Here is a 15,012-nt window from a genome sequence, read left to right as displayed (position 1 = left end):
CCAACCAGTCGATTCTAAAGGAGATCAATCCTGGGTGTTCATTGGAAGGACTGATGCTAAAGCTGAAACTCCAATACTTTGGCCACCTCATGCGACGAGTTGACTCACTGGAAAAGACTCTGATGCTGGGAGGGATTGGGGGCAGGAGGAGAAGGGGACAACAGAGAATGAGATGGCTGGATGGCATCACCGACTCGATGGACATGAGTTTGTGGGGGCAGGAGGAGAAGGGGACGACAGAGAATGAGATGGCTGGATGGCATCACCGACTCGATGGACTTGAGTTTGAGTGAACTCCAGGAGTTGGTGATGGACAGGGAGGCCTGGCGTGCTGTAATTCATGGGGTCGCAAAGAGTCGGACACGACTGAGTGGCAGAGCTGAACTGAGCTGAACTGAACAGTTAACCTACCTTCAAAGCTTAAGTTCATATTTCTTTTGAACTTCAAAGATCTGAAGCAATCTACTTTTCCTAACAGTTTAACTTGATACTATTCTATATTTTTAGGTAGTATCAGATGCTGATTCTGAAACACTGGCAGCTGTAGTACATTTTAGTTGGTCTAATAAATGTAAATAAAACTACATAAAATATTTCAGTCCATTGCTGGGACTTTTTGCTGCTACATTTTTTTTTTAATCAAGACAAACATCTGGATAGTTCCACAGTTCCAGATGTTTAGAAATCTCCTGGATTGAGGAAGATGAATTGGGTATTTTCCCCTGCTAAATATTAGGAATTTGTATTCAAATAACTTGGAATGTTTAAATTTTACCTCAGAATGTAAATGTTTGAAATTTTGTATAGATTGAGTTCTCAAGCCGCTCCATCTTTCCTTATTGTTGGAATGAAGTGTAGAAAACACTTCTCATGAAACAGAAAATGAAAATGTAAGCAGATGAAGAGAAACTTGCCTAAGTGTCTAGAATTTATTCCTTCAACAGTTAGTTACTGAACATCTACTTAATTTGGCCGGTGATGTTCATGAGGTGTTCCCAGGACTTACATTCTAACCAGGGGAGAGAGACAATCAACGAAATAAATAATGCATTTTGTTAGAAGGTGATCAGTACTATGGGAGGTGGTACAATGTATAAAGCAAACTATATCATAGCAGTTAACTATATATATTATATATATAGAGAGAGAGCAGCTCACTATATATATATATATATTATATAATATATATACCAGTTAACTATAGTTATAGTTAACTGGTGGGCTGCAGTCCATGGGGTCGCTACTAGTTGGACATGACTGAGCGACTTCACTTTCACTTTTCAGTTTCACACATTGGAGAAGGAAATGGCAACCCACTCCAGTGTTCTTGCCTGGAGAATCCCAGGGACGGCGGAGCCTGGTTGGCTGCCATCTATGGCGTTGCACGGGGTCGGACACGACTGAAGCGACTTAGCAGCAGCAGCATAACTATATATTGAATGGTAAACCATTCAATATCACAGTAACTCAAGTCTATGCTCCAACCACTAGTGCCAAAGAAACTGAAGTTGAGCAGTTCTATGAAGACCTACAAGACGTTCTAGAACTAACACCAAAAACAGAAGTCCTTTTCATTATAGGGGACTGGAATGCAAAAGTAGGAAGTCAGGAGATACCTGGTGTAACAGGCAAATTTGGCCTTGGAGCACAAAATGAAGCAGAGCAAAGGCTAACAGAGTTTTGTCAAGAGAACGCCCTGGTCATAGCAAACACCCTCTTCCAACAACACAAGAGAAGACTCTACACATGGACGTCACCAGATGGTCAATACTGAAATCAGAATGATTATATTCTTTGCGGCCAAAGATGGAGAAGCTGTATACAGTCAGTAAAAACAAGACCAGGAGCTGACTGTGGCTCAGATCATGAACTCCTTATTACCAAATTCAGACTTAAATTGAAGAAAGTAGGGAAAACCACTAGACCATTCAGGTATCACCTAAATCAAATCCCTTGCAATTTTACAGTGGAAGTGACAAACAGATTCAAGGGGTTAGATCTGATAGACAGAGTACCTGAAGAGCTATGGATGGAGGTTTCTGACATTGTACAGGAGGCAGTGAGTAAGACCATCCCCAAGAAAAAGAAATGCAACAATGTATAATGGCCTGAGGAGGCCTTACAAATAGCTGTGAAAAGAAGAGAAGCAAAAAGCAGAGGAGAGAAGGAAAGATATACCTATTTCAACGCAGATTTCCAAAGAATAGCACGGAGAGATAAGAAAGCCTTCCTCAGTGATCATAGCAAAAAGATAGAGAAAGACAATGAGATGATGCTGTGAAAGTGCTGTACTCAATATGCCAGCAAATTTGGAAAACTTAGCAGTGGCCACAGGACTGGAAAAGGTCAGTTTTCATTCCAGTCCCAAAGAAAGGCAATGCCAAAGAATGCTCAAACTGGTATACAGTTTCACTCATCTGACACACTAGCAAAGTAATGCTCAAAATTCTCCACACCAGGCTTCAACAGTGCATGAACAGAGAACTTCCAGATGTTCAAGTCGGATTTAGAAAAGGCAGAGGAACCAGAGATCAAATTGTTAACATACTTTGTTTAGATCATAGAAAAAGCAAGAGAATTCCAGAAAAACATCTATTTCTGCTTTATTGACTACACCAAAGCCTTTGACTATGTACATCACAACAAACCCCAGAAAATTCTTCGAGATATGGGAATACCAGACCCCCTTACCTGCCTCCTGAGAAATCTGTATGCAGGTCAAGAAGCAACAGTTAGGACTGGACATGGAACAACAGACTGGTTCCAAATAGGTAAGGGAGTACGTCAAGGCTGTATATTGTCACCCTGCTTATTAAACTTAAATGCAGAGAATATCATGCAAAATGCTGGCCTGGATGAAGCACAAACTGGAATCTAGATTGCCAGGAGAAATATCAATAACATCAGATATGCAGATGACACCACCCTTATGCAGAAAGCAAAGAAGAACTAAAGAGCCTCTTGGTGAAAGTGAAAGAGGAGAGTGAAAAGGTTGACTTAAAGCTCAATATTCAGAAAACTAAGATCATGGCATCTAGTCCCATCACTTCGTGGCAAATAGATGGGGAAACAGTGACAGACTTTATTCTGGGGGCTCCAAAATCACTGCAGATGGTGACTGCAGCCATGAAATTAAAAGATGCTTGCTCCTTAGAAGAAAATTATAACCAACCTAGACAGCATATTTGGAGAAGGAAATGGCAACCCACTCCAGTGTTCTTGCCTGAAGAATCCCAGGGACAGCGGAGCCTGGTGGGCTGCCATCTCTGCGGTCTCACAGAGTCGGACATGACTGAAGTGACTTAGCAGCAGACAGCATATTAAAAAGCAGAAACATTACTTTCCCAACAAAAGTCTGTGTAGTCAAGGCTTTTCCAGTGGTCATGTACAGATGTGAGAGTTGGAGTATAAAGAAAGCTGAGCACTGAAGAATTGATGCTTTTGAACTGTGATGTTGGAGAAGACTCTTTTTTTTTTTTTTGTAATTATTTTTTATTGGAGGCAAATTATTTTACAATATTATATTGGTTGGTTTTGCCATACATTGACATGAATTCGCCCCGGGTTTACATAAGTTCCCCCTCCTGAACCCCCCTCCCACCTCCCTCCTCCCTTTATCCTCCCTCTGGGTCATCCCCGCATGCCAGCCCCGAGCATCCTATAACATGCATTGACCCTGAACTAGTGATTCATTTCACATATGACTCTTGAGGGTCCCTTGGCCTGCACGGAGATCCAACCAGTCCATTTTAAAGGAATCAGTCCTGAATATTCATTGGAAGGACTGATGCTGAAGCTGAAACTCCACTGCTTTGGCCACCTTATGTGAAAAACTGACTCATTGGAAAAAAACCTGATGCTGGGAAAGATTGAAGTCAGGAGGAGAAGGGGACAACAGAGGATAAGATGGTTGGATGCATCACCGACTCAATGGATATGAGTTTGCGTAAGCTCCAGGAGTTGGTGATGGACAGGGAAGCTTGTCATGCTGCAGTCCATTGGGTCGCAAACAGTCGGACATGACTGAGCAACTGAACTGAACTGATGATAACTATATATTATAACAGTTAAGTGTAACTGCTATAACTTTGAGTACCAGTTATACTAGATAAGAGTTGTCAGGTTAGCCCATGTTGACAAGATGCAATTTGAGCCAAGATGTGAAGAGGAAGCAGTTCTCTGGGGGAAGAGCATTACAGCAGAAAACAGCTAGCCCAATTCCCTTAAAGCATGAGTTTCCTTTTGGAGGAATAGCAGGGCACCAGTATGACTAGATTGTAGTGAGCACAGGGGTAATACTAGGCAATGAGGTTATTGCTAAGGGGACTAAAGACCAGATAGGAGGCTTTACAGTCATGGAATTCTCCAGGCCAGAATACTAGAGTGGGTGCCTTTCCCTTCTCCAGGGGATCTTCCCAACCCAGGGATCGAACCCAGGTCTCCCACATTGCAGGCGGATTCTTTACCAGCTGAGCCACAAGGAAAGCCCAAGCATACTGGAGTGGGTAGCCTATCTCTTGTCCAGTGGATCTTCCTGAACCAAGAATTGAACTGGAGTCTCCTGCATTGCAAGAGGATTCTTTTCCAACTGAGCTATGACATATAAAGGGTATTCTTTTAAAAATAATTTGTAGTACATTTACTTGGCAACTTTCATAGATTTTCTTTTTTATAGAGGTATATTTTTGTTATAAATGATTTTAATGATATTGCTCTATGGACAGCAAAACATAGAAGTTCTTGATTGTTCTCTCACCCTACCCCTGTCCCTTTGTCATGTTACCTTCCATTCTTTTCAGTACATTTATACATGTTTGTGTATATCGTATTTTTTAAAAAATTGGATTATATTATACATACTTTTCTATTTTTTTGATCTTTTATTTTATAATACCTTGAAGATTTTCCCAGTCTTATTTTTGTTTTTCACAGCTGTGTATGTTGCATAATGTTTCATTGATTATCCATGTACATATGCTTTTACACACACAAGATTTTTTCTGTAGATTGGATTCCTAGGTTTCGATTTTCTAGGTCCAAGGAAATTTCTTAAAACTGTCCATGTATTTTCTTCTCCAAGAAGAAGAAAATCCTTCTCTTTTGTGATTTGCTAATTATTTGGCAAGGTAGGGTGGGCGTGGGTATGGATTTTGTTATTGAGTTCTTTAAGTTTGGGAAACTAACGTAGTTTTCTGAAATAAATTTACTTGCTATAGATTTGTTACCCTTAGCAAATGAGTTGTAAGCCATGAGTTTTATAACCTTAATGACTGTTTTTTTTTTTAAGTGCAATTGATGTCTTAGTCTAGGCATTTTAAACAGCACATGGGAGGTATGACCCATACCCAGAATCTGTGAGACAAGTGGAGAGTCTTGAAGGGATGATAGGAGAAGACTGTTGAAAAATGTTTTATAATAGATAGAACATTTTCCTGTGGATAAACTTAGTAGATACTGATCTCAGCAAGGCAGCATCGTTCAGTGGCATGAAGTCAAATCTTAATTTCCTGCCCAGGAATTGAACCTGGGTACCCTGGATGAAAACTCGAATCCTAGCCACCAAATCAGCGAGGGCTGGAAGCTAATTTTCCCTGGATCTTTGTCCCCAGTGAAAAATGCGTTTATCACAGAGGCAGAAACTGTAAATACCAGATACAAAGTTTATTATTAAAGATATAGCAGAACAACAAGTGGGAGAGCACATAGAGAAACAGTTTGTTTAGTTGCAATAGAAGCAAGGCAGAGATTCCCTACTGGAGAAGAAGGTTGTGGGCATCCCCCCCCCTAGTGAGGAGGAGCACTATAAAGAGTGGTGTTAAGTCATTTATATGAATCAGTTCTTCCGGGTCTGTCTTAAGACTAACTGACCTTAGTGTTCCTTCAGACCAGTTATCTGATTTCTTTTTCCACACCTGACCTACCTGGGACCCTGCCCTCGGGTGCACACGCAGTCAAGACGGATCTTGAAGTGAAGGCTTCTGGGAGAAGCAAGACTCATTATGGCCTGGAATCATCCTTTGACTTTTGACTTTCAGGAGCCTTTCTGAGCGTATATAGTGTCTCTTTTATCTTTTACTCAGAAGGATCTTTACCTCTCTTTGTCCTTGCCATGATTATTGCCTTAAGGTATTAACAAGAGACAAGACTAGCTATTTACCCAGTTTCTGTTGTTACTTCCATTTCCAAGAGCAAATGGGGGGCTGGTTGTAAATTCCTCAACTGCAACCCACCTATCTCTTATCTCAGGAAAAGCGAAGAGGAGGCTGACTGATTGTAAATGTCCAACCTGAAACCCATCTATCTCCTACCTTGAACTACCTTACACAGTGACCAAATTTAGCACCACACGTGCTAATCATGCTAATATCATGCAGTGATGTAATGTCGTGAGATGGGTAAATCACCGCTAGAATGTTCTTTCCCCAAACCTGAAAACCCAGTCTAATCATGAGAAAAGAATTTGAGGGCCACTCTGCAAAATACCTACTAGCAGCACTCTTCAAAAGTGCCAAGGAAATGAAAGACAAGCAAAGATTGAGTAACTCTCACAGATTGGAGAACTAAATGCAACATGATATCTTGGTTTGGATGCTGTGACAGAAAAAGACTGTTAGTGGAAAAATGGTGAAATCTCAATGAAATCTGTGGTTTAGTATTGTACCAATATTCAATTCTTAGTACCATAATTCGGAGAAGGCAATGGCAAGCCACTCCAGTACTCTTGCCTAGAAAATCCCATGGATGGAGGAGCCTGGTAGGCTGCAGTCCGTGGGGTCGCTAAAGGTCGGACACGACTGAGCGACTTCACTTTCACACGTTGGAGAAGGAAATGGCAACCCACTCCAGTGTTCTTGCCTGGAGAATCCCAGGGACGGGGGAGCCTGGTGGGCTTCCGTCTATGGGGTCACACAGAGTCGGACACGACTGAAGTGACTTAGCAGCAGCAGCAGTACCATAATTATATAAGATGCTAACCTAAGAGCCTGAGTGCAGCTCTTCTGTAAGTCTGCTGCTGCTGCTAAGTCGCTTCAGTCCTGTCTGACTCAGTGTGACCCCATAGACAGCAGCCCACCAGGCTCCCCCGTCCCTGGGATTCTCCAGGCATGAACACTGGAGTGGGTTGCCATTTCCTTCTCCAATGCGTGAAAGTGAAAAGTGAAAGTGAAGTCTCTCAGTCGTGTCTGACTCTTCACGACCCCATGGACTGCAGCCTACCAGGCTCCTCCGTCCATGGGATTTTCCAGGCGAGAGTACTGGAGTGGGGTGCCATCATCTTCTCCGTCTGTAAATCTGAGGTTTTTTCAAAATAAAGGGTTTTTTGTTTGTTTGTGATTTTTGTTTTTAAGTATCTCTTTCCTTCTGGGCAATATAATCCTAGGAAGATTGTCTTCCTTAGAAACTTACTGTGTGCTTGTAAGTTAAGAGATCCTCTTGTCCTGAGAGGTGGTCAGTCCATGAAGATCTTCTAGGCTAGAGAATTGGCACAGTTGGAAGAGATGTTTTGATTGTGTGAGGCAGTATAGACAAGGCTATAATAAGGCCATAAAGAGTGATCTGAGGTCATGGATCCAATGACAAGAGATTATGCCTGAAGAATCAGGAAGTGAGTGGACTTTGCTTTGAAGTAAATCCAACCTTAATTTGTGGAAAATCCATTCAACAGTAAGTTGGCAAAATATAACAACCCAGCACAAAATTTTACGAATAGGAGACAAAGTCACCCTAACCAGTCAAAGAGATTATCTGCCACTCACAAGTATCATGCAGAAGACAATAAATAAAATTAAGCCACAGTGGGCACCTTTCCAGTTAGAACAGGGAGGTTTATGCAGTCACAGATGAGGCTGGATTAACTGAGATTATCTGATGATACCTTGCAGTTACATATGTCTAGACATTTCTTACAGGAAGTATGACCCAGCAAGCATGAGACAGAGGAATGCAAAATGGTTAGGACCCCACTCCCCATGCTAACATAATGTTGTATCTGTGTCCAAGATACCTGTTTAATCACCCATCCTGGTTCTTGGTTAATTGGAATCTGAAAGCCTCTATTGTTAATAATAAAAGCTCTTGGATGGGTAGACCATCTGGTTACAATTTTGGTTTCAAGTCCCTGTTATGCAACTGGTACCCAAATAAGGACTGTCTCCAAATGTGAGTAGGCTGAGTCAGTCATAAACAAGCAAAAAGAAATATTCCTCTGTGTTGCTAATATCCAAGATGTTAAAAGATAAAGTATTTAATGAAATGGTGCTGCTTAATTTTAGTCAAACTTCCTTTACCATGATGTGTTCTTGACCATGGTCAAGCAACTTTTTCTGTAAAGGACCAGAAAATAAATAATAGTAAAGATTTTGAAATTTGCATGGTCTCTGTTGCATATTTGTCTTTGCTTTTCAAAAAAAAACCACACCTTTTAAGTATGTGTGTTCTGCATCTTTCACTGTATTTTCATACCTTGTGATAATGGTTGAAGTCTGAGATGGGCTTTAAATAATGATCTGTAATGAAGTTTCTGGCTGTGGATTTATTGTCACTGGCAAAGATTTGTAATCATGACTTGAATGGATTTAAAAGAAAATAGATGTATAGTTGATCTCTTACTGCAGGCATTTCATCATATTCATCTGAGATGAATAAATGGGATCTTGTAAACCCATCAGATCATACAAGTTTGCTATCCAGAAATTTTAAGTGCCTAGTTTTCAGTTAAATATTATTTATTCAAGACATGTTTTGTTTCTAAATAGGTTAGTTATTAAAGTAGCTTCATCTTTTAATACGTAGCAGTGGTGTCTATTTTTTCAAGATTCAGTTTAATTTGTTTTCTCATTTACCCCCTCCAGCTGGCCCCCTTTTACTGTTCTGTTGCCATAAATCATCTCTAAAGCTGTATTCTTGCTTTCACAGTGTCTCATTTTACTGTTAGGTTATAGTTTCTGCCTCTGATTTGTAGTTGGGTTGTGGGTTTTCACTGTTTCTGCCCCAAGGCCATCCTTCACTAGACCCCAGCATGTAGTCTTTCAGATACTAAGCCATTCTTGGGATATTTGTGGAAAAAAAATTCTAATGCCCCTAAAAGACTAAGTGGCTGGATGGTACACTGTGGGTTTTTCCAGATATACTTTGACTACTAAATTGGCTTTTCTAAGAAGGTAGATAAGGTCATACATTTGAAGACTTAGCTTTTATTTCTTTGTTTATAATTTTACCAATATGCTGTCACATAATGTTCCTTAAACCTTTCATTCATGGCCTTTGTTATGTTTGGCTAAACAATGCTTTATTTAGATGGCAGTCGATTTTAACAGAAGGGTGTCTGATGAAACTCATTTAATGTGTTTTAGCATTTGGTCTCTAATAACTTCTCAGACAATACTTGTAACTATTAAATCTTCTAAAACTTGTTTTACCTAGATACATTTTAAGGTGTACCCGGAAAATAAAGCATTATTATAGTTTTTAGTCAGTATTACTCAATAATCAGTTGAAGTAAAAGGGAATTTTTTTTACTCAGTAGAAAGTTGTTGGGTTTTATTAGTTTTTCTTGTGTTGAGTAATAATTAAGGCCTTTTATCTTTAATAGATATAATTTTAGATATTTGGATTCTATGAAAATAAACTTTCTTAGATTTCTTAGTTTCTTAAATGGCATACATACTTTTATTTTCTCCTAAACAGGTTCAGTCTGTTAATACCACTGTGCCAGCCGGAAGGAGGGAAAATTTAATATGTATATAAAAACACTGACATATGATTTCTTTAAAAGTCTCTGAAATTCAGTATTTATCAGAAATTGAACTGAGAATTGATCTGTTCTCTGTCTCATGATGTATTTCAGTATTTTAAAGCATTGCAGTGTTTTAAAGATTTTGAGTTATAACTAAATATGAGCATTACCTACATAATCTCATCATTTTTTGAAAACATGGGCATTGATAACATTGATTTGGAGTCTGAGTAAGTTAGTAAGAAGAGGGACGTGGTGTGTGTGTATGTTTTTCTTCATTTGTAATCAAGCCATTCTTCTAGAGTCTTCAACTGTCATGTTCGTGCCTTCCTGCTTTGTTCTTTTGAGCCACTTGATGACTGGCAACTGAATGGATCTTGGAAAGGAACTATTTTAGCAGATTCGTGCTGGGCCCTTTGGTCTTCTCCTTCACCTGCATCATAGCAGCTACATTCTGTCATGTCTGTGTCCCTGCAAGGAAAGGGATGGGAGAGAGAAAGAGTGAGTGTGTGTGTGTGTGTGTGTGTGTGTGTGTGTGTTGTAGTAGAAGTCAGCAATCTCTTGTCAGCAGATGTTACAAGGTTTCTCAAGCACATGGAAAGAGATCTTTCTCAGGAAAACTCTGTCAAGGCCAGCACACATGGGAAAAGTATTTCAGTGCTTAGTCTTGTAACTGTGACTGTTTTTGTTTTATGGGGTCAGAAGAAATCAAATCATAAGACAGAGTTAAGCTCCACATCATTGTTTACCTGTCTTTTCTTTTTGATCTTTCCCAGGCAGCAGTATCTGTCCAAAGATCGCTATAGTTCCACCTTGCTTGAAAAGCAGCACAACCGCACTGATTGATCAGAATGCATCTGATGAAGAGGCTCAGGGAATAAATGGGAAAACGCCAGCAAAACACTTAGCTGCAAGTCCAAAGCCACAAGGTATGCTGTTGGGGTTTTTTGATCAAGTTGGGTGCTTTGTTCATTGAAGAAAGTAACACAAAGGAATGATGATCACTCAGAAAGAGTTTTAAGCTATAAATTGAGGAATTGGGTGCATTTGTCTTTTCAGGAGAAAAGTCAGGCAGGGTTTCTACTCTGATAATACCTTCTATATTTCCCTATTATGGCTCTTTTCATTAACTGTTTATATGTCCCCTTAATGGAAATGTGATCTCTTCATGCACTATGCTTGACAGACTATGAGCCTAACTTACCATTTGTGTAATAAATATGTAACAAATTAATATGTACTTAGAAGTACTGTCAAAGTTGTCATGACTTTATAAATGTGAGAGGGTCTGTGAAACAGATCATTCTAAACCAGTGCTTTAATATACTTAGCTAGAATGTGATTTTACAGTATTAAGGAAGTGGGGCTTTTCAGGTTTCTTGGTAAAGTCATCCACAAAAACTGAGTCCCTTCATCTAGGAATTGAGCATCCAACAAGGGGAAAATTTTTAGTGATGAAAATCTCTAAATGCTTTGCTCAGTAACCATTTCATTTTACAAGTAAATTTCTAGTAAATGGTAATTAACTTTAAGAAACACAAAATTATAATTTTGATTTGATGATTGAGAGCAAGGTCTTTGAAGTATAAAACAAAAGTATGCTGCATTGGCTTAACGTGTAGTTTGTTTCAAACATATTTTTATTTACATCAAATGCTGAACATTTAATCAGGAAACAACACTAGGCATTTTCAGAATCACTATACTTTGAAAAAATCAATTTCTGTTTGGATTATTTATATTTTCTTTGGTCTCTTTTCTTGTTCTTATGTTTTAAATTTTTCTGAAAGAGATCTTTAAAGGGAGGTTAGAATGGAGTCTTCCCAATCACAGGCTATTTTTCTTATTGTGCTTGCCTTCCCTGGTGGCTGAGGTTAAGCGTCTGCTTCCAATGCAGGAGACCCGGGTTCAGTCCCTGGGTCGGGAAGATCCCCTGGAGAAGGAAATGGTAACCCACTCCAGTATTCTTGCTGGAGAATCCCATGGATGGAGGAGCCTGGTAGGCTACAGTCCACGGGGTCACAAAGAGTCGAACACGACTGAGCGACTTCAGTTTGAGTTTCACTAGTTATATTGGTAATGGTATGAGATACGGGCTGTCAAACAAGGTCAGATAATTGGAAATTCAAGTGAAAAACTCATTGATGAGTTTATAACCTCAGTCTTTGACCATATTCCTTTATAACATTGTGAATATGAAAATAGAAATTTTTCTTATCATGATTAAAGCAATTTTATTTGCACAATACAAAATTCCACCTTGCTCATTAGTGTAAGCTGACCTCAAATAAAGTAAAAAAAATAAGAAATAAATGCAATTCAATTTTATGTAATTCCCCAGATGAAAAGCAAGAATTTCATTGTTGATAGACTGTTTTGGAAAAATGTATTGCATCACTTCATTGTTATTGGTTCATTGAGATAAATTATAGCCGTGTTCTTTCTGAGCTGCATAACAACAAAGTATTTCCAGATATAAAATAAACAACATAGAGTATACTTTTTTCCAAAATATTCTCATTGTTTGGCCCTTTCCTGACCCCCTCCCTGCCCCAGCTAAACTTTTAGCTCCACTGTCACCCCTTAAATCTCACATTTAATCATCTCTTCTTTGGTTTTTCTCATTCATTACAGACTGGTCTACTATTTAACTCATCCATGTTTGTTTTTTTTCTGCTTTTTACACTACTGTATTCCCTGTGTCTCACACACAGCGTAGCAGGCCTTCAGTAATACTCACTGAGTGAATCTTGCTCCATCACCATGTTTCTTTTACTTTGTTTCTGCTATTCGTTGTTTAAAACTTAGAATGTATGCTATGTAGAGACTGTTGTGCTATGTCACTCAGTCATATCTGAACCAACTCTTATGACTCGATGGACTGCAACCCGCCAGGCTTCTCTGTCCGTGGGATTTTCCAGGCAAGAATACTGGAATGGGTTACCATTTCCTCCTTCAGGGGGTCTTCCCTACCCAGAGATTGACCCAGCGTCTCCTGAGTCTCCTGCACTGGTGGCAGAGTTTTTACCACTGGGCCACCTAGGAAGCCCCTATATAGAGACCAGTGTCCTGAAATGAGGCTATATCTTGATATTGTCAGATCAGCTGCCAAATAGATCACTACTCATTGACTTGACTGATTGATAGTATTTCCCACCCTTTAGCAAAGAGAAGCCACTTTTAATTTCTCCAAACCCTTAAGAACATTTGCGTGACTGAGGTTGGTTGAGAAAAGAAGGTGATACCAGTGGGGACTTCCTGCTCAGACTGAGAGATTATCACTGACACCTTTATGCCCAATTCCTGGCAAATCCTTTATAAATTATGCTGCTGCTGCTGCTGAGGCTTCAAGAGCCATTATGTAATTTTACTTCAGTTGAAGACTCTTATTCTAGATCAGTAATTCTCAACTGGAGATAATTTTGCAGGCCTGTGGCACCCACCCCAACACTCACTGGTATTATCTGGAGACTGCTCCAAAGAGTTAAGGAAGGGGCCAAGATAAATATGAGCTTTTTATTGCTGGGAAAAACATGTAGTCAAGCACAAAAAGATTACTACTAATCGTAAAGAGTCGGACACAACTGAGCAACTGAACTGAACTGAATCACAAAGAACAGAAAGATCTCTTAAGGTAATGACTTTAATGCTTTTCTTTGTAGGGAAGATTGAAGGATCTGGGGGTCACTGAAATTTTAAGGAAAATTTTTCTGTGTAGAACAAATATAAACTTCCTCCTTTGCATATTCTAGTTAGGAATACTGAAATCATTACTAATGTTAAAACTATTTGGTGGGGAGGTAGAATATTGTCCTGGTGTACTATTTTGTTTTATATTTGTTCTACACAGAAAAATTTTTTTCATTGGAATTTTTTTCTTGTTTGTGTTGACAGAGAAAGAGGTAGATTGTTATACATATAGCACATTGTGTTATGTATATGTTTTCCTCCTCTCTGTAAGAATTGATTACTGAAACAGAAATGATGAAATCTAGGCCAGTAAGCATCAGACAACTGTCAGCTTGCTGAGTTTATAAAAGACATAAGATTACTGAAAACCAGGGTAACCAGCTCCAGGAACAGGGGCATATAGTTAGAAGACATGATTCTCCACCCGTTTTCAGGAAGTTAGGAAAAGGATTTAAAAAAAAATGGAGATGATTCTGTTTGATTTTTTGAAACATGTATGCTGCTGCTAAGTCACTCCAGTCGTGTCCGACTCTGTGCGACCCCATAGACGGAAGCCCACTAGGCTCCCCCGTCCCTGGGACTCTCCAGGCAAGAACACTGGAGTGGGTTGCCATTTCCTTCTCCAGTGTGTGAAAGTGAAAAGTGAAAGTGAAGTTGCTCAGTCGTGTCCGACCCTTAGCGACCCCACAGACTGCAGCCTACCAGGCTCCTCCATCCATGGGATTTTCTAGGCAAGAGTACTGGAATGGCTTGCCATTGCCTTCTCCGGAAACATGTATAGTTATGTATTATTTTACCCAGAATGTTAATTGAAGAGAAAAATGATACTATACTGGTTTTAAAAATTGAAGTAATTCTTGTACTGATTAAGCATTTATGGCATATTATGTTTTCTCAGATACAGAATTTCTCATCTGTTAGAGAAAACCTGTCAGTCAGTCAGTTCAGTCGCTCAGTCGTGTCCTACTCTTTGCGACCCCGTGAATCACAGCTCGCCAGGCCTCCCTGTCCATCACCAACTCCCGGAGTTCACTCAAACTCACCTCCATCGAGTCAGTGATGCCATCCAGCCATCTCATCCTCTGTCGTCCCCTTCTCCTCCTGCCCCCAGTCACTCCCAGCATCACAGTCTTTTCCAGTGAGTCAACTCTTCGCATGAGGTGGCCAAAGTATTGGAGCTTCAGCTTTAGCATCAGTCCTTCCAATGAACACCCAGGACTGATCTTTAGAATGGACTGGTTGGATCTCCTTGCAGTCCAAGGGACTCTCAAGAGTCTTCTCCAACACCACAGTTCAAAAGCATCAATTCTTCGGCGCTCAGCTTTCTTCATAGTCCAACTCTCACATCCGTACATGACCACTGGAAAAACCATAGCCTTGACTAGATGGACCTTTGTTGGCAAAGTAATGTCTCTGCTTTTTAATATGCTATCTAGGTTGGTCATAACTTTCCTTCCAAAGAGTAAGCATCTTTTAATTTCATGGTTACAGTCAGCATCTGCAGTGATTTTGGAGCCCCAAAAAATAAAGTCTGATACTGTTTCCACTGTTTCCCCATCTATTTCCCATGAAGTGATTTGACCAGATGC

General features: G+C 39.8%; 1 protein-coding gene across 8 annotated transcripts in view; it reads left to right on the top strand.

The window, feature by feature from the left end:
* FGD4 (FYVE, RhoGEF and PH domain containing 4) overlaps positions 1–15,012 on the top strand; it is a 240,138-nt gene that overhangs the window by 156,603 nt on the left and 68,523 nt on the right. For all 8 annotated transcript variants that reach the window (XM_088837234.1, XM_088837228.1, XM_088837232.1 and 5 more), the window contains exon 2: positions 10,510–10,662. In XM_088837234.1, the coding sequence (XP_088693360.1) occupies positions 10,510–10,662 (153 nt within the window). The remainder of the gene's footprint in view (positions 1–10,509; positions 10,663–15,012) is intronic.

This window comes from Moschus berezovskii, chromosome 6 (genome assembly GCF_049115385.1).
Source record: "Moschus berezovskii isolate FMDL1 chromosome 6, NW_MosBer_1.0, whole genome shotgun sequence".
NCBI lineage: Eukaryota > Metazoa > Chordata > Mammalia > Artiodactyla > Moschidae > Moschus > Moschus berezovskii.
The sequence above is the reverse complement of the archived record's forward strand: the minus strand, read 5'-3'. Positions and strand labels throughout refer to the sequence as shown.